At 41.2% G+C, this 25,627-nt stretch overlaps 1 protein-coding gene across 5 annotated transcripts in view; it reads right to left on the minus strand.

Moving 5' to 3' along the window:
• The window catches only part of LOC140717185 (TBC1 domain family member 22B-like), a 339,243-nt gene that overhangs the window by 182,641 nt on the left and 130,975 nt on the right, over positions 1-25,627 (minus strand). For all 5 annotated transcript variants that reach the window (XM_073030478.1, XM_073030479.1, XM_073030477.1 and 2 more), the window contains 2 exons: positions 20,543-20,671; positions 19,383-19,448 (listed from right to left, as the gene is read on the minus strand). In XM_073030478.1, the coding sequence (XP_072886579.1) occupies positions 19,383-19,448; positions 20,543-20,671 (195 nt within the window). The remainder of the gene's footprint in view (positions 1-19,382; positions 19,449-20,542; positions 20,672-25,627) is intronic.

The raw sequence follows: 25,627 nt of genomic DNA on the forward strand, positions 1-25,627 counted from the left end.
ATTGAGTGAGAGGTTGTTGTTATGGCACCACTCAACCAGATTTTCAATTTTCCTCCTATATGCTAATTCAACACCACCATTGATTTATGGGCCTATGGCAGTGGTGTCATCAGGACACTGAATTTGGCACTGGAGTTGTGCTTAGCCACACAATCATCAGTGTAAAGAGAGTAGAGCAGGGAACTAAGCACTCAGCCCTATGCTGCACCTGTGCTGATGGAGATTGTGGAAGAGATGTTCTGGTCAAACCAAACTAACTGGGGTCTGCAAGTGAGGAAATTGAGGACCCAATTGCATAAGGAGGTATTGAGGCCAAGGCATATAAGTATATTGATTAGGTTTGAGGGGAAGATAGCAATGAATGCTGAGTGTAGTCAATGAAGAGCATCCTGATATATGTATCTTTGCTGTCCAGATGATCCGGGGTTGAGCGAAGAGCCAGTGAAATGGCATCTGCTGTGGACCAGTAGGCAAATTGGAGGAGATCCAAGTCACTTCTCGGGCACAAATCAATACGTTTCATCATCAACCTCACAGCACTGTGGATACAAGTGCTACTGGATGATAGTCATTCAAGCAGGTTACCATTATCTTCTTGGGCACTGGTAAACTGAAGCCTGCTTGAAGCAGGTGGGTACCTCAGACTGACAAAGCGTGAGGTTAAAGATGTCAGTGAACAGTTCAGTCAGTTGATCAACACAGGTCTTTAGTATTTGGCCAGGTACCCCCATCTGGGCCAGATTCTTTCTGTGCGTTCATCCTCATGAAGGATACTCTCACATCAGCCTCAGAGAATGAAATCACAGGGTAATCAGAGGGTGTTTCATGATAGTTCCTCCATGTTTCGACAGTCAAAAGACTCAAACTGAAACAGTGACTGTTCACTCTTTTCCGTAGATGCTGCCAGGCCTACTGAGTTCCCCAAGCATTTTGTACATATTACATTGATTTCAAGCATCTGCAGATTTTCAGTTGTTTGTGATAGAAGGCATTGTGCTCATCTGAAAGCAAAGCCCTGTTGTCACCTATGTCGCTTGATTTAACATTGTAAGTGGTGATAGCATTTAATCCTTGCCACAGCTGTCGAGCATCCTTCATTGATTCAAGTTTAGTCCGGAATTGCCACTTCGCTTGTGAGATGGCTTTCTGAAGATTGCACCTGAACCTCCTGTATCTTTCTTGATCGCCAGCCATGAATACCTCTGATCTGATCTAGCTCTCAGCAGAAAGCTGATCTCATGGTTCAACAAAGGCTTCTGGCTGAGAAGATTCTGATTGATTTTGTGGGGACAAACACGTCTATGACTGTTTTTAAAGTTCATGATAACCATGGTCTATTCATTCAAATCCACATACAAGTCCTTGAAACCAGTTCAGACCACTGACTCAAAGCAGATCCTTAGATGCTCCTCAGTCTCCCAAAACAAATTCTTTAATTGTCCTAATGTTTGCAGCCTTGCTCTTTAGCTTCTGCCTTCAAGCTACTATGAGAAGGGCGGCCAAGTGGTCAGATTTACCGAAAAGCTCTCTGAATATGGAATAGTAGGCATAACTCATCTTGGTATAGAAATGGTCTAATCTGTTAGAACCTCCAGTGCTGCAGGTTATATGCAAATGGTAATTGGGTAAGGATTTCTTCAAATGAGCCAGGATGAAACGCTTGACTATGATTTGAACTGCGTTGGCATGAACTGTTCTCGTTGGGTGAAGACATCAAGCAGTATCTCAAGTGCTTGATTCTAGTCTGCTGCTAGTGTTCTGTGAACTGTGGTCAGGATCATGGAGGAGAAATCTCTGATAAATCAGTCAGTATTTGAATATTAGGTGTTCCAGGTCAGAGGAACAGGAGTACAACAAAATTGGCACATCTCTGAGCACACAGAGATTTTATAATGAAACGCACACCTCCACCTTCTGCCTTTTAAGATCATAAGATATAGGAGCAGAAGTAGACCATTCTGCCCACTGAGTCTGCTCCCCTGTTCAATCATGGGCTGATCCAATTCTTCCCCACTCCCCTGCCTTCTCCCCAATACCCTTTGATGCTCCGGCTAATCAAGAACCTATCTATCTCTGTCTTAAATGCACCCAATGACTCGGCCTCCACAGCCGCTCATGGAAACAAATTCCACAGATTTACCACCCTCTGACTAAAGTAATTTCTCTGCATCTCTGTTCTAAATGGATGTCTTTCAATCCTGAATTCATGCCCTCTTGTCCTAGACTCCCCTACCATGGCAAATAACTTTGCCGTATCTAATCTGTTCAGGCCTTTTAACATTCAGAGTGTTCCTACGAGATCCCCCCTCATTCTCCTGAACTCCATGGAGTATAGCCCAAGGGCTGGCGAACATTCCTCATACAGTAACACTTTCATTCTTGGAATCATTCTCGTGAATCTTTTCTAAACCCTCTCCAACGACAGGGTCTTTTAACCGGATATGATAGGGTCTTTTAAGAGACTTTTGGATAGGTACATGAAGCTTAGAAAAATAGAGGGCTATGAGTAAGCCTAGTAATTTCTAAGGTTGGGACATGTTTGGCACAACTTTGTGGGCCGAAAGGCCTGTATTGCGCTGTAGGTTTTCTTTGTTTCTATGTTTCAATGTCAGTATATATCGTTTCTAAAATAAGGAGCCCAAAACTGCACACAATTCTCCCAAGTATGGTCTCATGAGTGCTTTATAGAGCCTCAATATCACATCCCTGCTCTTATATTCTATACCTCTAGAAATGAATGCCAACATTGCATTTGCCTTCTTCACCACTGACTCAACCTGGAGGTTAATCTTTAGGGTATCCTGCACAAGGACTCCAAGTCCCTTTGCATCTCTACAATTTTCTGAATCAGCAGTTCAGTCCATCCTGTGTATCGAGAAGGCTACAGGTCTGATCGCTGAAGCCGGCATACTCTGAGTAAACCATGTCTCGGTAAAACACAGAACACAACAAATCCTCATTTCCCAAACAATAAACCACTCTTGACCTTGGGTCCTCAATTTTGTTACCCAGCGACTACACATTTGCTAACAAGATGCTGAGCAGAGGAGCCTCATTGCTCTGTGGTTCAGTCGGGCTTGCAGTCCCTCCTTCCTGAATCGCTTCCATCCATGGCGATGAACCTTCATCTGCTTAATGAAGCCGTACCTGCTTGCTTAAGAGTTAAGTCCTCAGAGTCCTTCAGAAGATCGTGAAATCTGTGGTTCATTAAGTCAGGTCGAAGTATGTTACTTAAAGGGAAATTACATGCTGCAGGTTGCAATAGGAGTAATTCAAAATAGGTATATAGGTTTTGCACATAGCTCGTAGAAAGCCACAGTGGTTCACTAGTGCCAGTCTGGAACAGGCCAAGTTCCATAGGCTTCAGTACTTCATACTTAGCAAATATATTAATGATTGATTGCCTAAATGTAGGAAGCTCAATAAAGTAGCTTGTATTTGAACAAATATTGGTCAAGTAATGAGAATGAGGAGGAAAGCTTATAGACTTCAGTTGGGACAAAGATGCAAATGAAATTATAAAAATTGTAAGATAATCCAGTTTGGAAAGTGTAACAGGGCAAAGAAATAAACAAAATTGGGCAGGATATTAAGTGTTGTACACAAACATATAGGTAGCATTTTCATTTAGAAGCATTCTATCATAATCCTTCAGGTGACAGTTTTGCACAATTGGCTCAACAAAGTGCATACACCAAATGACCAGATCTGTGGTTCCTCTTGTATTGAGCAAGATTACTACTGTTACAATGATAGTATAACTATACTGTATATCCTGAGAAACAAAGTAGGTTAATGGGGACCCGAAAGGTTCATAGGATCTTTTCCTTTTGTTACGAAAACCCCGTAACCAGGTAACTTACCAGCAAAGATAGATGGATCAGCTGAGTCGGATGCTACTATTTTCAAACGTTTTATTCAATAAGGGCACAAACGTATGGTTAATACAAAACATTCAAATCGTCAAAACTCAATCTAAAACACCGGTGTAACCATAATCAATCAGAAATAAGCTCTTTCGTTGTCTAGGGTATATAATACTGAGTCCAATTGGAAATATAAAGAGTCACTCTGAAGTCTGCAGGCTTTCGGTTTCACGTGTTGGAGAGAGAGAGAGATAAAACGGAAAAACTTGCCGTTTACATCCGTGTAATCAGGGGAGCGATCTTCCCCGTTGTTAGTTAAAAGCGATCTTCCGTTGGTTCCAGCCACAAACCCCGCATTCGGAATTTAACGCACGTGGCTTATTTCAAAATGGCTTCCCGTTCCCACGGGAAGCGTTATCGTGCTTCTTGGTGTCTCCTTGGTGCGTCTGAGGGTCGTCCTCTTTCAGACCCTTCTTTATACTGCCTCACGGGATCTCAGGTGTCAATCAGGTTGCAGGTGATGCAACCTCTCTCTCTCAACCAGCCCACTTTGCCCGAGGGCTTTACAATGTCCCTGCGAGTTGGCACGTCTGCAGTTCCCAGGTGTCTCCTGAGAACAATGCCACAGTCACCAGCTTTTGTCCCAGTGGAATGTCTTTCCATTTCCTGTGTCCATTCAGCCTGTCTCTCTCTCTCTCTTTTGGGTCATTGACCCCCCTTTTCTAGGGCTCTTGCAATTCTCACAAAGGAGGGGGCTGGTATCATAACACCTCCCCTCTTAAAAAGGTTTTTACCAGCGGTTAAAACCCAGAGTGGTACAGTCTTACAGAAATTTTGAATCTAATACAGAGTAATACAGTTATACATTCAAGTCAGCATCTAAACAGTTAACAAGTACAGTGCCCCTTTCCTTTAATACCTTAACCTCATGTGCCCTACTAACGCCTGGTAGCATCAAACTTCAGCTCAATAACCACCTTATTTATTTGCTTTCTTCGGCAACATAACTAAGGAGGTGTGATCTTAGCTTACATACATCTACAAAGGTTCATGCAAAAGACAAATTTTTATGCTACTTTCAAACTTAACAGTCAAGCTTCCATGGGTGTTGTCTTTATTATTCACATACTTTGTCAAAATCCCTTAAAACCGGCTTCTGCTATTTTAAAAATCGCGCCCCCATTAACCCTCGCCTTTTTTCCGGTTAATTCCCTCGTGGCGATCTTGGGCACCCTGGCGAAATAAGCTTTCGCCCGCTCCTTTCATAGGAGTTATTTTATCAACGTGTTCCAAACTTAGACCACCCAATTCCTTAATTTTAGGCCATTTGTCGTTTTTCTCTTCAGGACCCGTCATGCTATTAGTTTCCAATTTAAGATCCGCAAGCGATCTCGCTTTGTTCAGACAGCATTTCAAATTCTGCCTTTTCACAGCACCCTCTTGAATAACAATAGCGTGTGGGGCACCTTTACATTCCAAATCAACCTGTAATTGATTCGCAGGCACCGTGTTACCAAGCCATTGTCTCTGCAGCCTGGTTACTGCTTCTGACATCAATCCAGACATTAAATTTTCTTCCTTTGATTTGGGAATTACAGATTTCCCGTCTCCCTCCACAACAACAGTTATCTCCCCATTCGTAAACTCCACATTAACTCTGAAGACCCCCTTCTGTACAACCCTCTGGGAACTCACACTTCCCAAGGTTAACCCCTTTTTCCCCGAACCAGGTCTATCTGACTCACGAGGACGGCCGCCCCGTCCCCCTGAATCAAACACCTCAGACTTCCCCTGAGCTCTGTTACCAGGTTCAGCACCACGTGCGCCCTCATCTTGGACACACTCAAACGGGACATTGGCCCCTTCCAGGCTTTCAATACCCGTACCTTTTTCAAATTCTAACGTCCCCCGATCCTTCCAGTTACTCTCTAGGCAGCCCCCCGTTGGGGAAGGCGCAACCCTGCGAGCTGAAACAACCTCCTCGGCCATTTCAGCTGACTTCTCCACAGCAAGGGTACCCTTCCTCTCTAAGACTGCCCTCATTTCACTCTCGGGACCATCGAGAACATCTTTAGGACTCTCAACTTCTCCAAACAATTCTGCCAAACCAGACAGATCAACCACGTCCAACTCTGGACGTTTTAACAGCTTTATCCGTTTCTCATCTTTATTTCCTACCTCTAGGACCTTTCTCTTCACTAAGGGGAGGGCTATCTCCTTACCCTTACCCCATTTTACTTTACTACCTTCCGTTTTACCACCCTCTGAACCCTCGTGGTGTAGGGTCGGTAAAAACGCCTGGGCCAATTTCAAACTGCGCGCGGTCCCAGTCGCCGCTCTCGACAGGCTGCGAGTGACCGCGCATGCGCGATAGCTCGGGGACTCCATGGGCGGGGCCTCAACTATCAGGGCGGTTCCCATCTTCCCACCCGCGAGGTCATTACCCAAAAGGAGGTCCACGCCCTCCCCCGGTAACTCCGGCAGGACTCCTAGCTCCACAGGTCCCGACACCAACTCGCAATCGAGAAAGACCCTATGCAAAGGCACGACCGTGATCTGGTTCCCGATTCCTCTCAGGGCAACCTCCCCCGTCCGAGGGCCGAAATTTAACACATTACGGCTAATTAACGATAGTTCCGCCCCCGTGTCTCTCCAAATTCGTACAGGGATGGGGGGGTCCCCTTCCCTCAAAAACACGGTTCCTTCGGAACTAAATGTCTCCCGCCCCTCCGGTACTCCATCTACCTGGGGCCCTCTTGTCAACGTCCTGATTACCACTGAACGCCCGATAGGGATCGCTGCTCTCTCCCTCTCTGGCTCCTTTCTCAGAGCAAAGCACTTTGATGCAATATGTCCCACCTTTCCACAATTAAAACAGTTTAAACCAGGAGATCTCCAGGCTTCCTGTCTGTTATCCTCACTTTTTGTGCTAGCTCCCGGTGGAGTCTCTCCCTTAGCCGGCGGACTGTCCCTACCATTCCGACGGTCTCTCGGGTAACTTTGTGGCGAGGAAAACTTTGTCTTGTGGGTTAGGGCATATTCATCTGCGAGCCTAGCCATCTCTGAGATGGACTGATTCGTCCTCTCACTTAAATACATTCGGATCTCTTCCGGAACGCAACTTTTGAATTCCTCAATCAAAACTAGCTCCCTGAGACGCCCATAGTCCTCGGCCACCTTTTCAGCTGTGCACCAACGATTCAAGAGCACACCCTTCTCATGGGCTAGCTCGGTATACGTTTGATTCCACCCTCTTTTTAAATTTCGGAACCTTTGTCTATACGCCTCAGGTACTAACTCGTAACCTCGGAGAATGGCCTCCTTTACTTGATCATAATTCCCGTCCCTTTCTGTGGGCAGCGCGGCATATACCCGCTGTGCTTTTCCTCGTAACACACTTTGTAACAACGCCACCCATTGCTCTCTGGGCCACTGCTGATTCTCTGCCACCTTTTCAAAGAGCAAGAAATAACTATCAACATCCGTCTCCTCGAACGGGGGGACCAACCTCAACGCCCGACTAATATCAAACCCCTCTTTCTCTCCCCCTTGAGTTCTTCGCTCTTGTTTCCGCCTGTCCAGCTCCAATTCATAGTTCCTCTGTTTCTCTCTCTCTTCTGCTTCTAGCTGCTTTAGTTTGAACACCTGCTCTCTTTCCCTCTCGGCTCCCTCGGCTTCTCTCTCTGCAGCCTTCTGAGCTGCGTCTATTTCTAGCTGCTTTATTTTAAACTCATGTTCCAGCCTTGCTTTCTCCAACTCTGCCTGATTTGTCCCACTCACTAATCTCCTTTCGGGAATATTTTCCAAATCCTCAGCTGTAAACACCTTCTTCCCAACGTAATGCAGTTGTATGACCCTTAGCACTTCCTGCTTTTTCATTGCTGGCTTCACCGCTGTGAGGTCTAAGGCCTGCGCCAAACTTACTAAGTCTGATTTTGTAGCCTTCCCTAGCGCCTCTACCGTCGGGTTTCTCCTAAATTCCGACACATCCATCTTTGCTGGTTTCCCGTCTGACTACCTGCGTAACCAGATTTAAGTTTGGACTTACAGCCCGATTCACTGACCTCCCCCCTTTTTGGTGTCAAATCCCGGACGAGCCCCCACTTGTTACGAAAACCCCGTAACCAGGTAACTTACCAGCAAAGATAGATGGATCAGCTGAGTCGGATGCTACTATTTTCAAACGTTTTATTCAATAAGGGCACAAACGTATGGTTAATACAAAACATTCAAATCGTCAAAACTCAATCTAAAACACCGGTGTAACCATAATCAATCAGAAATAAGCTCTTTCGTTGTCTAGGGTATATAATACTGAGTCCAATTGGAAATATAAAGAGTCACTCTGAAGTCTGCAGGCTTTCGGTTTCACGTGTTGGAGAGAGAGAGAGATAAAACGGAAAAACTTGCCGTTTACATCCGTGTAATCAGGGGAGCGATCTTCCCCGTTGTTAGTTAAAAGCGATCTTCCGTTGGTTCCAGCCACAAACCCCGCATTCGGAATTTAACGCACGTGGCTTATTTCAAAATGGCTTCCCGTTCCCACGGGAAGCGTTATCGTGCTTCTTGGTGTCTCCTTGGTGCGTCTGAGGGTCGTCCTCTTTCAGACCCTTCTTTATACTGCCTCACGGGATCTCAGGTGTCAATCAGGTTGCAGGTGATGCAACCTCTCTCTCTCAACCAGCCCACTTTGCCCGAGGGCTTTACAATGTCCCTGCGAGTTGGCACGTCTGCAGTTCCCAGGTGTCTCCTGAGAACAATGCCACAGTCACCAGCTTTTGTCCCAGTGGAATGTCTTTCCATTTCCTGTGTCCATTCAGCCTGTCTCTCTCTCTCTCTTTTGGGTCATTGACCCCCCTTTTCTAGGGCTCTTGCAATTCTCACAAAGGAGGGGGCTGGTATCATAACACTTTATAAACTGAAACACAGATTATAGAACCAAAGGAGTAGGAGCTTCATAGAGTTATACAGGACAGAAACAGAAACACCCAATTGTTTGTGCAAACCAAAATGCCTTTCTGCACAAATCTGATTTGCCTGCATTTAGTCCATATTCCTCTGAACCTTCCTTATTCAAATCTTTAAACATTTTAATGTACCTGCCTCTATCACCTCTTTTGACAGCTCATTCCATATACCCACCATCTGTGTGAGAAACTTTCCTCTCAGATCCCCTTTAAATCTTTCCCCTCCAATCTTAAACCTAGTTTTACTTTTAAATTCTATGCTGGGGGAAAAAAGACCATCTACTCAATCTATGCCTCCAATGATTATACAAAAATTCTAAAAGTTTACTCCTTGAGCTTCCTTAGCACCTGGGAAAAGTCCCGCCTATCCAAACACTTTTATTTATTAAGCGCAATCGTGAACAATAGCCAGATCAGAAATGCTGATCAAGTCAACTAGTTCCCAAAGAGAACTCTGATAGGCCAATCAGATGGTTCACTGCTGCTCAGCGATAGAACATATTAAAAAAATCATATGCACAATTAAGAAACATTAATAAAAAATTCAATCCCACCGGTCCAGGCAACATTCCTGTGAATCTTTTCAGCATCCATCTCATTTAATCACATCCTTCCTATGGCATTGCAACCAGAATTGCACACAAGATTCCAAGTGAAGCCTAATCAATGATTTCAACAACTACTGAGCTAACTCTACCTTAAAATATTCAGATTCTGTTCCACTACCGTTTGAGAAAGATTCAGACTTATGATTCTTGTACGCTCTAGTAGCAGAATGGTAGTGTAGCAGTCAGTGTAACACTATTAAAATGGGTTCAATTCTGCCATTGTCTGTAAAGAGTTTGTATGTTCTTCCCGTGATTACATGTGTTTCCTCTAGCTGTTCCAGTTTCCTCCCATGCACCAAAGATGGATGAGTGAGTAGGTTAATTGATCACGTGGATGCAATTAAGCACGGTGGATTCTTTGGGTCACAAAGTCCTGCACTATACTGTATCTCTAAAATTAAATTAAAATTCAATCTCCAACTTAAATGGGTAATCCATTATCTTTAAGTGAGGAAGCACAGTAATGGGGATATTGCAAGGAATAGAAAAAATTTACGATGCAAAAAATTAGATTATTTCACAATGTTTTCGTTGGAACACGAGGCTGAGGGGGAAATATAACTGAGGTCTATGAGTTTAATTTAGAGTAACTATGAGGAACTTATTCCCCTGAGCGAGGGGATGGTTGATGGGTTTAGAAACATAGAAAACCTACAGCTCAATACAGGCCCTTCAGCCCACAAAGTAATGTTTCTACCTTAGAAATTACTAGGCTTACCTATAGCCCTCTATTTTACTAAGCTCCATGTACCTATCTAAAAGTCTCTTAAAAGACCCTATCGTATCCGCCTCCACCACCATTGCTGGTAGTCCATTCCACGCACTCACCACTCTCCGAGTAAAAAACTTACCCCTGACATCTCCTCTGTACCTACTCCCCGGCACCTTAAACCTGTGTCCTCGTGTCCACTTCACACTTATAACCATATAACAACTACAGCACGGAAACAGGCCATCTCAGCCCTTCTAGTCCGTGCCGAATGCTTACTCTCACCTAGTTCCACCAACCTGCACTCAGCCCATAACCCTCCATTCCGTTCCTGTCCATATACCTATCCAATTTTACTTTAAATGACTTACCTGGGTTGAACTCCATCTGCCACTTCTCAGCCCAGTTTTTCATCCTATCAATGTCCTGCTGTAACCTCTGACAGCCCTCCACACTATCCACAACACCTCCAACCTTTGTGTCATCAGCAAACTTACTAACCCATCCCTCCACTTCCTCATCCAGATCATTTATAAAAATCACGAAGAGTAAGGGTCCCAGAACAGATCCCTGAGGCACTCCACTGGTGACTGACCTCCATGCAGAATATGACTTGTCTACAACTACTCCTTGCCTTCTGTGGGCAAGCCAGTTCTGGATGCACAAAGCAATGTCCCCTTGGATCACATGCCTCTTTACTTTCTCAATAAGCCTTGCGTGAGGTACCTTATCAAATGCCTTGCTGAATTCCATGTGCACTACATCTACTGCTCTTCCCTCATCAATGTGTTTAGTCACATCCTCAAAATATTCAATCAGGCTCATAAGGCATGACTTGCCCTTGACAAAGCCAGGCTGACTGCTCCTAATCATATTATACCTCTCCAAATGTTCATAAATCCTGCCTCTCAGGATCTTCTTCATCAACTTAACAAACACTGAGGTAAGACTCACTGGTCTATAATTTCCTGGTCTATCTCTACTCCCTTTCTTGAATAAGGGAACAACATCTGCAACCCTCCAATCCTCCGGAACCTCTCCCTCATTGATGATGCAAAGATCACCGCCAGAGGCTCAGCAATCTCCTCCCTCGCCTCTCACAGTAGCCTGGGGTACATCTCATCCGGTCCCAGCGACTTATCCAACTTGATGCTTTCCAAAAGCTCCAGCACACCCTTTTTTAATATCTACATGCTCAAGCTTTTCAGCCTGCTACAAGTCATCACTACAATCACTAAGATCCTTTTCCATAGTGAATATTGAAGTAAAGTATTTATTCAGTACCTCTACTATTTCCTCCGGTTCCATAAACACTTTCCCACTGTCACTCTTGATAGGTCCTATTCTTTCATGTCTTATCCTCTTGCTCTTCTCATACTTGTAGAATGTCTTAGGGTTTTCCTTAATTCTGCCCACCAAGGTCTTCTCATGGCCCCTTCTGGCTCTCCTAATTTCCTTCTTAAGCTCCTTCCTTATAATCTTCTAGATCTCTAACATTACCTAGCTCTCTGAACCTTTTGTAAGCTTTTCTTTTTGACTAGATGTATTGCAGCCTTTGTACACCACGGTTCCTGTACCCTACCCATAACTTCCCTGTCTCATAGGAACGTACCTATACAGAACTCCACACAAATATCCCCTGAATATTTGCCACATTTCTTCCATACTTTTCCCTGAGAACATCCGTTTCCAATTTAAGCCTCCAATTTCCTGCCTGATAGCCTCATTAATCCCCTTACTCCAATTAAATGCTTTTCTAACTTGTCTGTTCCCATCTCTCTCCAATGCTGTTGTAAAGGAGATAGAATTATGATCACTATCTCCAAAATGCTCTCCCACTGAGAGATCTGACACCTGAACAGGTTCAATTCCCAATACCAAATCAAGTACAGCCTCTCCTCTTGTTGGCTTATCTATATACCGTGTCAAGTATCCTTCCTGAACACACCTAACAAACTCCACCCTATCTAAACCCCTTGCTCTAGGGAGATGCCAATCAATATTTGGGAAATTAAAATCTCCCATCACAACAACTCTATTATTATTATACCGTTCCAGGATCTGTTTCCCTATCTGCTCCTCAATATCCCTGTTACTATTGGGTGGCCTATAAAGATACCTAAAGATATTGACCCCTTCCTGCTCCTAACCTCCACCCACAGAGACTCTCCACAGTAGACCTCCATGGCGTCCACCTTTTTCTGCAGCTGTGACACTATATCTGATCAACAGTGCCACACACCCCCACCACTTTTGCCTCCCTCCCTCCCTGTCCTGTCTGAAACATCTAAAACCTAGCACTTGAAGTAACCATTCCTGTCCTTGAGCCATCCAAGACTCTGTAATGGCCACATCATATCTCCAAGTACTGATCCACACTCTAAGCTCATCCGCTTTGTTCATAACACTCCTTGCATTAAAATAGACACATCTCAAACCTTTGGTCTGAGCATGTCCCTTCTCTATCAACTGCCTATCCTCCCTGTCGCACTGTCTACAAGCTGTCTCTATTTGTGAGCCAACCTCCTCTTCCCCAGTCTCTTCAGTTTAGTTCCCACCCCCCCAGCAATTCTAGTTTAAACTCTGCCCAGTAGCCTTAGCAAACCTCCCCGCCAGGATGTTGGTCCCCCTGGGATTCAAGTGCAACCAGTTCTTTTTGTACACCTGCCCCAAAAGTGGTCCCAATGATCCAGAAATCCGAATCCCTGCCTCCTGCTCCAATCTCTCGGCCACGCATTTATCCTCCAACTCATCCTATTCCTATTCTCACTGTTGCGTGGCACAGGCAATAATCCCGAGATTACTACCTTTGTGGTCCTGCTTCTCAACTTCCTTCCTAACTTCCTGTAGTCTTTTTTCAGGACCTCTTCCCTTTTCCCACCTGTGTCATTGGTACCAATATGTACCACGATCTTTGGCTGTTCTCCCTCCCAACGCAGGATATCTTGGATGTGATCCGAAACATCCCAGACCCTGGCACCTGGGAGTCAAACTAACATCCGAGTTTCTTTCCTGCATCCACAGAATTGCTTGTCTGACCCCCTAACTATAAAGTCTCCTATCACAGTTGCCTTCCTCTTCCATTCCCTACCCTTCTGAGCCACAGGGCCAGACTCTGTGCCAGAGGCACGGCCACCACCGCTTCCTCCAGGTCGGTTGTCCCCCCCCCCCCCCCCCAACAGTACTCAAACAGGAGCACTTATTGTCAAGGGGTACAGCCACAGGGGTACTCTCTGGTACCTGACTCTTCCCCTTTCCCCTCCTGACTGTGACCCACCTGTCTGTCTCGCATGGCCCCGGTGTGAACACCTGCCTATAACTCCTCTCCATCACCTCCTCGCTCTTCCTGACCAGACGAAGGTCATTGAGCTGCATCTCCAGTTCCCTAACTCGGTCCCTCAGGAGCTGCAGCTCGACACACCAGGTGCAGATATGGCCGTCCGGGAGGCTGGGAGACTCTAGGATCCTCCCCCACCCCCCACATCTGACACCGAGCACAGAAAACTGGCCTCGCACACATACTACCTCTTTTCTGCAATTAACACAGGTAAACCTACCTCACCTCGTCCTGTTACCACCTAAGCCCGTTGAGCCAAAGCCCTATCACTCTGCCTCCCTCTCACTCCGCTGCCCATCCAACGCTGCCCGCTGGATATGGTGGTCTTCTTTTTAAATATTTCGCGCGCTACTGGCTGACATCACGCGCCTGCATAGTCTCGCCTCTCTTTCACCCAAGTAGTAAAAAACTTCCTTTGCTCTGAAAAATCAGCCATTCAGTCGCAGCCTACTTGGGAGATTAGGATTTGGACCACACTCCTTGAAAGGATACAGGATGCAGAAATTCTTCTCATGAAATAAAAGACCACCAAGGAATATTAGAAATTAGTCAGTTAATTTGTTCACTTTCTGGTCATTGTTAGCTTCAATATTAAAAATACTTAACATACTTAATAAATAATTGAACATGAAATAAATTACCTTTACAAAAACTACTATGCTTTCCAGTATCAGCAATTTTTTTATTTTAACACATCATTCTTGATAAGTGTCATTTATTACATTCAGTCCCCATTAATGCAACAATGTGCTGGCCTTGACAGATGGTGATCAATTTAGCCCATTAGGATAATGCCACAAACATTTTACCTGTGAAGTATTACAAAATGTGACAAGCACTACTCTAAGCTGCACAAACATAATAGTAGATAAAGTTTACTGCTTGGTTTTGCAGCTGAGTCACTTAATCAACACACTAAATATGTAACTGTTGAACATTTAAGGTTGTAACGAAAAGATCAATTTAACAATTTAACATTTATGCATGTAAACTATTCATCCTGGGCCTAGCAGGACAGAGGCTATGCCTATCTGATATTTGTTATTACCAAGCAATTTAATCTTGATTACTGTCAATGAAGATTAGGAGCTGAAGCTTTATTTTAAAACTGAAATGTCAAGAACTGTTATTTCACATCAAGAACTTATTACGTTCCACATCCACCATACACTTGAATCTCCCAAATGCAGGTGAAAAAGATTGTATGTCAGGATGTGTGCAGCAGTTCAAGCGAAAAAACTAACTATACCAGCCAGCTGCATGATGCATACCTCCTCCCTGAAGATCACATAGCATCACATTGCTTCCAGAGCTAAAAAGGTCCATGACCAAAAATAGGCCATTCAAAGATGATTTCTAGATATGAATAGCTTTGTAAAAGAGTGGGAATACAGAAAAGAAGCAAAAATCAAATTTAAATGAGTTGTATCAGTACAAATTAAATAAAAAAACCTATTTTAACTGCTGAACTTATTACAGCTGCCTGCTAAAAACAATTGCCCCTCTGATGAATACTAAAATTGAATGCCATTTCATGTCTCTTATTAATTGCATTTGCTTCCCAGCTTTCCAGTTCTGTTAAATTTTGAAAACAATCATATAGTTCGACAAACCAGCCAAATGTTGTCCATTTCTCTGCTATTGCAATTTAATGTGGGCAAAATTAGCACCAGAAGGTTGCCAAATGGCTATATATGAAAAACATTAAAAAAAAATGTATGAATCTGGTCAGGCTGAAATTAGCTGGGAAATAGTTGATTCTAAACCTTAATTTTAGTTTAACCTTTTGTACTTTCCTACAACTTTTTTAAATTTTGCATGACTATTTTCAAAATTATTGATTAAAAGTCTTCATATTCTCTTCAGCCTGAGAGGCAAATACATCATGCCACAAACTGAAATATCTGTATGATAAGAACAACACACCAGCATTTTGCGTGTTGTTGTTGTTTGAATTTCCAGCATCTGCAGATTTCCTCGTATCTGTATGATAATTCCGTTTATTTCATTTTAAATAGATATTAATTAAATGTAATTATTTCCTTCCCTATAACCTTGCTGAGTAGATCTAGATAAATTACTGTTCAAGACATAACAATTTTTATTTTGTATGACATTTTGACAAGTGAAATAACAATAATTTTACATAATTTAAGTTCCAATATTACTGAAACAATTTTGACCATGCTTGGTGTACATTAATTAAGTTAATTCAAGCCTACGAAATTCCTTCTCAACAATATATTATCCTATGTTTTAAGTGCAGTTATAGTTACCCTGTGGGCATATTTTTCTTGCTCAAAATAAGAGAAGTGTATTCTATCATTTACCTCCTTTTGTACTAGGAAGATATCAACGTTTTGGTAATTTGAATTGAAAGCATTTTGAGGAGATTAGGACAGATCCTTTCTACTTCTAATTTCCAAGTAAATGCAACAACAGTCATTACAAAATGATTTTTAGTTCAAGGCAGCACAGATTATATAATTTGATTATATGATATAATCATATCAATATCAGATTTTTAAAGCAATGTAGAGAAACCAGTATTATATTCACCGAATACTGAACTTGGAATTAGTCAGCATATAGCAGGATAAAATATGAAAGACTACAGTCTGTATCATATGTTGTCACTTAGATGCAGGATTCTATGTGAGAACATTTAGACAGCTTTAAACAGACCTTCAAAATGCCACTTCTGTTACAAATTTCCACCTTCTAACTTTTGAGATGGTCTAACATTATCATCTTCCTTTCCCTTTTTGGATCTTTCCAGTTCCACCACAGGGAAGTGGCAAGAGACAAACGCACTGTATACCAGAAAGCATTTCGGCTCCTACAGCTACCTTGATTATACAATTCTATCCATCTTGCCTCCTGCAAGAACCACTTTTCCATTCTTGAAGTTCCTCTACCTCTATCATATCTGGTGCCTTCAAGGTGCTTACTTCTCCCAGATCATGGTTTCCTATCTACCACTGTTAAAAGGCCCTTTGATTGTAAATGAAACTGTTCTGTGCAACTCTGATCACAATTTAAACTAAGCAAGGTTCTTCTGGTTTTCAATTTCTACCCCACTAGAGACTACATTCAATGAATTATTCCTTACAATTTCTACTACCTGCTCTGACAATCCACTGACATCTTGACACCCCCCCCCCCCAATATTCCAAAGCAACCATTCCCTGTATTCCATTGCCACTGCCCTTCTCATGGCACTTTCCTGAGCAACTACAGGAAATGTATCATTGCACCCATTTCCTTTCCACATTCCGGGATCCTAAACAGCTCTTCCAGATGAAGCAGTGAATTGCTTGCACTTCCTCCAAACAACTGTACAATTTTCAGTTCACACAACCTGGATTCCTTTACTTTGGGTGACCATTTGGTAAAGTGCTCATCTTCAGTCTTCACAGAAAACCACAAATTTCCAGTTGCTTGCTGATTTAATTCTCTATTTTGTGTCCAGTCTACCTTTGGCCTCCTTCACTGTTATAAAAAGGCCAAATGTAAGTTGTGGAACTTCATCTTCAATTTGAGGATATCACAGACCAAGGAATGATATTGAGTTCCACTAACACATTTTCTCTGTTTAAGAACTGGGCAGCTCCGCTATGGATCAATCTGTAAAACTAGCTCAATGCTTTTGTTGTCCATCTCACTGGTAAAATGTGACCAATATGGCATTTCTTAAATGCACAACTTTCATGATTCTTTGTTTGTAATGCCTCTCTCTGTAATTGCTCTCATTATCCTACAGCTAGATAACCTCAACAGTTTGTCCCAAGGCAAGCTTGGCCCTGCACCATCAGAAATATTCTCTTTGTTAAACTTAGAACTAAGAACGTTTTTTACTCAATCCTAACAATAGTCACTGATCTGAAACTTAACTCTTTCAACACATGCATCCTGATTTTCAGAGTTCCAGCATTTTACCATTTTATTGCAGTTTCAATATCTGCAATTTTTAGATTATATCTAGTTACAGTTAGTCTATTTTTATTCATCTCTTACCTATGTTTGTGCAAATGCATGTTTACGTTTATATCCAGATTATATTCTCCCCTCATTACTGCCATCATCACTCATTTATTCCTGATTCTAAAGCTGTCTCTCTTTACCAATAGGATCTGAGAACAGCACAGCAATTTACTTTTTATTTTTTCTTTCTTGTCTCATTGAATATCATTGTAAAATATTATTCCAAAACCACATTTTCTGCACATAAGTAATCCCACAATGAAAACCAAATCTTCTCCCAAATATCCAAGGATAATTGTATGTATGGAAAATAAATCAGTACAAATTGCAATGTATTTCCTAGGCTTGTGGCAACAGCTAATACAATTTCCCAGGCATCTTTAAAGAAGGCTGTGTAGAGCTCATAAAGTTGTTTGATAGACAGTGTTATGTTGCCATTCTCTGTACAATAAATGTTAGATTCCGTATGAAAGCTTTAAAGATCCTGGATTGAGGAATAATCGAGGAGACTTAAGAGCAGACATGTTCTCATGCTACGAGCACAGAATACCCTACCAACATATCAAAAATTAATCAAGTACGTGACTGGCATTTCACAGTGATTTTTTAGCAAATTATCAATACAAATTCTGATTTGTGATCAATATTAAGAACTCTGTTTTTTTTAATATATTTACCTTTACTCAAAGCTGAACTCTATGAGTGAAGCAATACAACATGAATACTGCTTTCAAAGAAATCAGATGCTTCCCTGGAAGACACTTTGGGGACTGAAAAGTAAGACAGTTATAATTGCTTCCATGAAATTCAGGATCCTTTCAAGTTGCTGTACCTGGGAGTTTGTTTTTTAATTATGATATTTGGATAAGGAATAAATGACCACCTCTTAACTACTTTATTTTACAGTTGTAAAGATCTGAGGTAAAATATATATTTTTTTTTAAAAACGACTGAATAAAATAGCATCAGTGAAGCACCTTCAAAAAGTGGTGTGATAATGACCACCTTGAAAAGAAGAGCAGTACTTGCCTAAGGAAATAATATATTCAAGACAACAGCAATAATGGAAAGATTATCAAATATTGGCTGGTACATCAGAATATCATACAACCTTTGCAATCTAGAATAGTACTTTGGGAATTAAAAACATAGGAAATGGTACCTTAACTGTTTTAGAAAAGAGAAACAAAATTGCATGCATCTTTATTAGATTAGGGAAGTTGTGCTTGACAATGTGCTAATATTTGAGAACAATTGAGAAGTTTGCAAGTCTATCCTCACACTCCATACAAGGCCCCTTTTCCAGCTCTAAGTCTGACATAAGAAAATCTGAATAAAAAGTATAACCAAAGAATGCTACAAATACTCACCAGGTCAGGCAGTATCTATGAAGACAGAAACAGACTTGATGTCTTAGATTAATCAGTGTTCATGAGAGCTCTCATGCAAGATCACTACCCTGTGAAATTTGTTTTATTTCTACCTCCACAGATGATAACTGATTAGATGAGAACTTACCATATTTTCTGTTCCAATTTTTGTTTTGTACGAGTTCCAAAGGAGGTGAAGCAATATAGTGTGGACCTGTATTCTACTGTTCTCTAGTTTCCATGGTAAGTTGACATTCAAGTGCAAAGCCAGTACGTGATGGCACAGGTACACTCACCTTTTTCTAACAAACTGATCCACAAGGAATTGCCACAAGATTCCAACATATGATAGTTTCCCCCCAAAGTACAGTTTTTCTTTATTTTACATTATTTAAGGTAAGTACCCTATACATTAAATATAATGAGGCTAGAGTTTTTAAAAGAAGTCTTCTGAACAACTGACCTCAAACCACTTCTGGGGGTTAGTTTTAATCCTATAACAAGTAATATTAATTGTAAAGTGTATATTTGGCATTCTCACCTCTTGAACAGAAGGTTGTTGAAAGAGAGGAATGAGAGGATTAGTTCGAGGAATGTCAATGTGAATCTGTAAACAGAAAGGTAAAATTAGACGCTATCACAGCAACAAAGATTATTATTTGTTGCATTTCATTTTGCAAGAATGTCGTTAAGTTGAATCCTTAATTGCTTTTCTTTTCCTTATCTGCTTAGATTTTAAATGTGCTTACTTAAAAGTCACATGGTATTAAGAGAACCAGCTCAGTGGAATTGATGAACATTAATGTGAACCATTATGTAAAGGTTCAAAATGATCATAACTGAAATTATTGAATGACTAAATTAATATGGCAATTCATCAGCTGTCACTTTAATCTCTTTTATTCATTTAGTTAAATATCAGAATTTAATTCTTAAGGAGATAAAAGTAAAATCATCTAGTCTGGTTAATCTGTGCAATTTGGCATATTTTAAAGCTCAAATTACTTCTTATAGTTGTTGATTTAACAAACGAAATTAAGGTGTGATAAATAATTTGTAAATATCCAGGAAAGTCCCCTGACAGGATTACTTTTAAAATAATTTATTAAATTATAATAAATTATTTTATTAAATTACAAACAGATTGAAGGTAGGTCCCTCAAAGACAAGGAACATATTCCTTACTAAAATAACTCTCATTAAAGGCATAATTCAATGTTAGAGATTTCACATCTGAGTCCAAGGTCCACGCTCAATTCCTTCTCCAATATCTTCACACACTAGGCAGACTGATACTATGAAGCAGTCATCAGTGCTGACATACTGAATGACGCTTCTTTCACATGAAGAGTTGAAGAAAGGACTTTACCTGCCCTTTCAGTTAGAAGAAAAGATGTATGTCACGACAGTACTGTTCAATATCTATCCATGACCCAAAACTGCAAAAATATATTAACCCGATCACTAATTTCAGAACAGTTTGTTATCTTACAAACTGCAGGCACGTATGCCTATACAACAGCAGTGACATCTCTTCAACTTTGCTTTAGGTTTCTGATAAGCATTAGATAACTGCACACTGACATAATATACCGGTACTTAAATATTTTTTTCTTTATTGAATACATCTAGTTCAGTTAGATCTTTTCATAAAATCCTTCGCATTTGTATAATACGAAGTAGCTTGCCAGCAGTCAGTACCTGCCGATAGGTATCTTGGTGATGTTCTTCATTTCTGGAATCATAATATTGTTCAATAAACCCAAAATATTCTTCCCGCTTTCGCTGCAAAGTGATTTCCCTTCTTTCCATATTTGCAGGTAGATATCCCTATCAAAAAAAAGCATCGGCATTAAAAACAAACATTGGAATTATTGATGAAGATAAAAGGAAAATTGGTCCTTTCATCCCCTTGGCCTTTTGGAGAAAAGACAAGACTGCAGTCACATTGCTTTTCCCAGACTATGCTTACCAGTCTTTTAAGGAAAAGCAGAAAAATGAAATTCAAAGAAATAATCTAGCATTCAGTCTAAAGGAATTTGTATTACCTTCCATCACAAAGAAATAAACCTGGTAAATAAACATACAAGCCATTATAGTTTTCTACAAGTCTTTGTTTCATTGTCATTCTATTTCCAATTTCTTTACCTATCCTTCAACAGACTTGCTTGAACCATATCAAGTTGTATCAGATCTCCCACCGAACTGTCCTTTATGGCCAACAAGGAATTTAACAATATCAGAAAACCAGCCTTCCTAGTTTCCAAAGAACTTGGCTGGATAAGGTTAAAGGTCATCAACTTGTTACACTGCTTCTGTCTGCCTGTTTCTCTCGCTCAAAGTCAAAGCCAAAATGGATTTCACTGTTACATGTACAAACAGGTGTTTGCTGCGGTGCACTGAAAATCCTGCAGAAGGATCACAGGTACATAGCATCATATAAGCAGCATTCACAAGAAAAATAAATTATACACTTTTTCTCTTGCAGAGAAATACAACTAGAATATAAAAAATTAAACACGAGGAAATCTGCAGATGCTGGAAATTCAAACAACATACACAAAACGCCGGTGGAACACAGCAGGCCAGGCAGCATCTATAGGAGAAGCACTGTCGGCGTTTCGGGCCGAGACCCTTTGTCAGGACTAACTGAAAGGAAAGATATTAAGAGATTTGAAAGTAGTGGGGGGCTATGGCTGTAATAGCGGGTCTGGGTCAAAATATGATTGGAAAGTTGAAGGGCCGAAGAAACTATAGATGGGGGGCAACGAGAGAGGGTTTCACTGAACTCACGTCGATCTCCCCACTACTTTCAAGTCTCTTACTATCTTTCCTTTCAGTTAGTCCTGACGAAGGGTCTCGGCCCGAAATGTCGACAGTGCTTCTATAGATGCTGCCTGGCCTGCTGTGTTCCACCAGCATTTTGTGTGGGTTGTATAAAAAATTAAGTTGTTTTTAGTGCAAAATGGTCATAGTGATGCTGAACTGTAATGATTAGGGTTTTGCTAGTGGATTTATGAACCAAATAGTTGAAGTGAAGTAGTTGTTCCTGAACCGGGTAGTGTACGACTTCTCTACCTCCTGCCCAATGGTAGCGACAAAAAGATGGCATAACCTGGATGGTGAGGATCTTTACTGATCCTCATCAGCTCTGGTTTAATATCACTGGAATATGTTGTGAAATTTGTTGTTATGCAGCAGCTGTAAATTGGAATATATAATAAAAACTAAATTAAAGTATATATTTTTAAAAAGTTAAATAATTAGTGCAAAAACAGGGGAAAAAAAGTAGTGAAGTAGTATTCATGAGTTCAATGTCCATTCAGAAATCTGATCACTGAGGGGAAGAAGCTGTTCCTGAATGGGCGAGTATGTGCCTTCAAGCTCCTGTACCTCCTCGCTGATGGCAGTAATGAGAACAGGGAATGTTCTGGGTGATGGGGGTCCGTTAATGATAGATGCTGCCTTATTGAGACATCACTCCTTGAAGATGTACTAGATGTTGGTGAGTCTAGTGCCTATGAGTCTTCTGCAGGTTATTACAATCCTGTGCAGTGCCCTCCCACACCCCCTTCCCCCCACATCAGACAGTAATGCAGCCAGTTAGAATGCTCTCCCTGGTACATTTGTAGAAATTTATGAGTTTTGTTGGTGACATATCAAATCTCCTCAAACTCCTAAGTAAATATAGCTGCTTCTTTGTAACTGCATTGAGATGTTGGGTCCAGGATAGATCCTCAGAAATGCTGACACCCAGGAACTTGAAATTGCTCACCCTTTCGACTTGTGATCCCTTGATGAGTACTGGTGTGTGTTCCCTCGTTTTACCCTTTCTGAAGTCCTGGAATCAATCAGTTCTTTGGTCTTACTAATGTTGAGTGCAAGGTGGTTGTTGTGACAACAGCTAACAACAGCCAATCTATCTCACGCCTGTGCACATTCTCTTCACCATCTGAAATTCTGCCAACAAAATTTGTGTCATCAACAACTTTACAGAAGGCATTTGAGGGTGCCTAGCCACACAGACATGGGTGGAAAGAGAGTAGAGCAGTGGGCTAGGCACACATCCTTGAGGTATGCCTGTTAGTGAGATGTTGTTGTTATTTCTCATCTGCACTGACTGTGCTCTTCCGGTGAGTGAGTTGAGGATCCAGCTGCTGAGAGAGGTACAGAGGCCCAGGTTTTGAAGCTTTTTGATCAGAACAGTAGGAATGATCATGTTAAAAGCTGGGTAGTAGTCAATAAACATTAGCCTGACATAAGTATTAGTATTGTCCAGGTGATCCAAAGCCACATGAAGAGTCAATAAGATCACATCCGCCACAGACCTATTATGGTCTGCGCCACAACTTTGTTTTCTCGAGGCGAGGTCACACCTTCTATAGATACTACTGATTGAGGGGAGAGACGTGCCTCTCCACTACAGTCTGCAAGTTTTTATGTTCCAGCACATTTGAATTGCTGTACCAGACCACAATGCAACTAGTTAAATGTGCTTGACCTGTGGGAATTTCCTATATTCTCTTTAATTTCAGAATTCCAGTTGCATTAAGTATTCCATAACTTTAACACACTTTATTTCTTTCCTTGGTCTTCTCATTATTCATCTTCTGTTTACACCTCTGCCACTCTCGCTCAAAAAAAGCACCACCACCTTTCTTCACATGAAGTCTCGGGCATTCACTTTGCTCTCCCCATTTCTCAAACTCTCGTTTCCAGCAACTGATTCCCAACTTTCCTTCACAGGTGGCACAACTGTATGTTTCTGAAACATTATAGCTGGGGAGGGAGCGGAAGTGAAAAAGATCCTTTTGAAAACATTTCCCAGGAAAAAACAGGTGATATAGGTTGTGCCTTCGGATTTCATAATTACTTCATAAGGAAATTGCTTGCTGATATCACAAGGTCAATTTGCATTAATCCAAAAATTGACGGTAAGATTGCATTCTGTATTACTAGCACAATTCTCTTTATGAAGTTCTATTTTTAAATTATAAATGTTGGTATTCAATATCCCTTATTTTTAAAGAAAAGGTGGGCAATAATGAAGCTCAACATACAGCAGTTTTTTTTCCCAAATTACTTTTATTGACCAACTATTCAAAATGACACATGATTTAGATTACAATGACTGATTAAGTCATAATTTCCCCATATAATGAAACTTCATCAGTTCGTCTCAATAATATTCCTTCACTATTCATCAACGGTCAATCCTGAAAACAAACAATCTGTATAAATAAAGATTAACTGGACAGGCAGCCTGTGATATTATTGATTGTGAAAAGCATTTACACACACTTGCATTCATGTCAACAACAAAAAAATTACCAATAAAAATGTTCACTCAGAGTACCTTAAGAAGTTATGCTGTTAGTGGTTGGGAATAGACATATACTTTAAATCATAAGACACAAGATCAGAATTAGACCATTCAGCCCATCGAGTATTCATCACCCTTCAATTTTAGCTGATTTATTTTCCCTCTCAACCTCATACTCCTGCCATCTCCCCATAAACTTTGATATCCTTACTATCAAGAATTTAATCATCTCCATTTTAAATATACCCAATGACTTAGCCTCCACAGCATTTTATGGCAATGAGATGTGAAGATTCACTACCCTCGGGCTAAAGAAACTCCCCCTGCTCTCTAATCTAAAGAGATATCTTTCTATTGAGGCTGTGCCCTCTGGTCCTAGACTCTCCCACGATTAGAAATATCCATTCCACATCCATTATATACAGGCCTTTCAATACTTGGTAAGTTTCAATGAGTTTCCCCTCCACCTCCCCCCCCCCCCCCACCCCATTCTTCTAAACTCCAGCAAGTACTGGTCCAGAGCCAGCAACTGTTCCTCATATTTTAACCTTTCCATTCCTGGAATCATTGTTGTAAACCTCCTCTGGACACGTCTAATGTCAGCACATCATTCCTATGATATTGTAGCAAAACTAACCAGTGACTCAATATTATGCCCTTGCCTTTTTATTCCAGTTCTCTCAAAATGAATGCTGAACATTGTGTTTGCCTTTCCTAATACCAACTCAAACTGCACGCTAACCTTTACAGAATCCAGCATACGATGTCTAAATTATGTTTCTTCCCCTTTGATATGATCTAATTATGCACTTATAAATCTGACTGTACTGAGCACACTGCCTTCCATTTACCAGCAATAGGTGCAGATAGCATTTCTTTCTACTTGAAGATATCCTGGCCTCCAACAGATGCTCAAGGAATGGCAAAGCTTCCAACATCAGTAGAAAGGTCCCTCAAAAATGCCCCAGAAAACTCAGACAGCAAACAAGCCCTGCACACAGCATTAATTTCCTGCTCTTTTTAAGGAAAACATTTGCACATGGCGTAATGTCGCAGGCTGAGCCCATCAGTGAGTAAAGCAAAACATACTTAAAATCTATTTTCACTTCTCACTTCCTTGATCCTAGCCTCAGTTACTGATCCCATAAGGAAGCATGCAAATTACATTAGTAGGAATTCTAAATAACAGTCATCAGCAATAAAGTTCAAAAGTGAAAGAGAAGATAAGCTAGAAAAAAATAATGTGAACGTTACATTTTCTCAAAAAAAAAGCGCAGAACTGGATTTGAGTGCACAATAAAAATGCTGTTTTAAATGTTTAAATTGCATCTGAAAAGTAACTCACTTCGATGCATTTAGAAGTGCAGTTTTAGGATGCATTAAACATTGTGATACCAAAGCCAATACTGTTTGAACTATCATGCCAATAAAAGCACCTATTTGAAGGGGATTGAGTTTTACTG

The sequence above is a fragment of the Hemitrygon akajei genome, chromosome 27 (genome assembly GCF_048418815.1).
Source record: "Hemitrygon akajei chromosome 27, sHemAka1.3, whole genome shotgun sequence".
Classification (NCBI taxonomy): Eukaryota; Metazoa; Chordata; class Chondrichthyes; order Myliobatiformes; family Dasyatidae; genus Hemitrygon; species Hemitrygon akajei.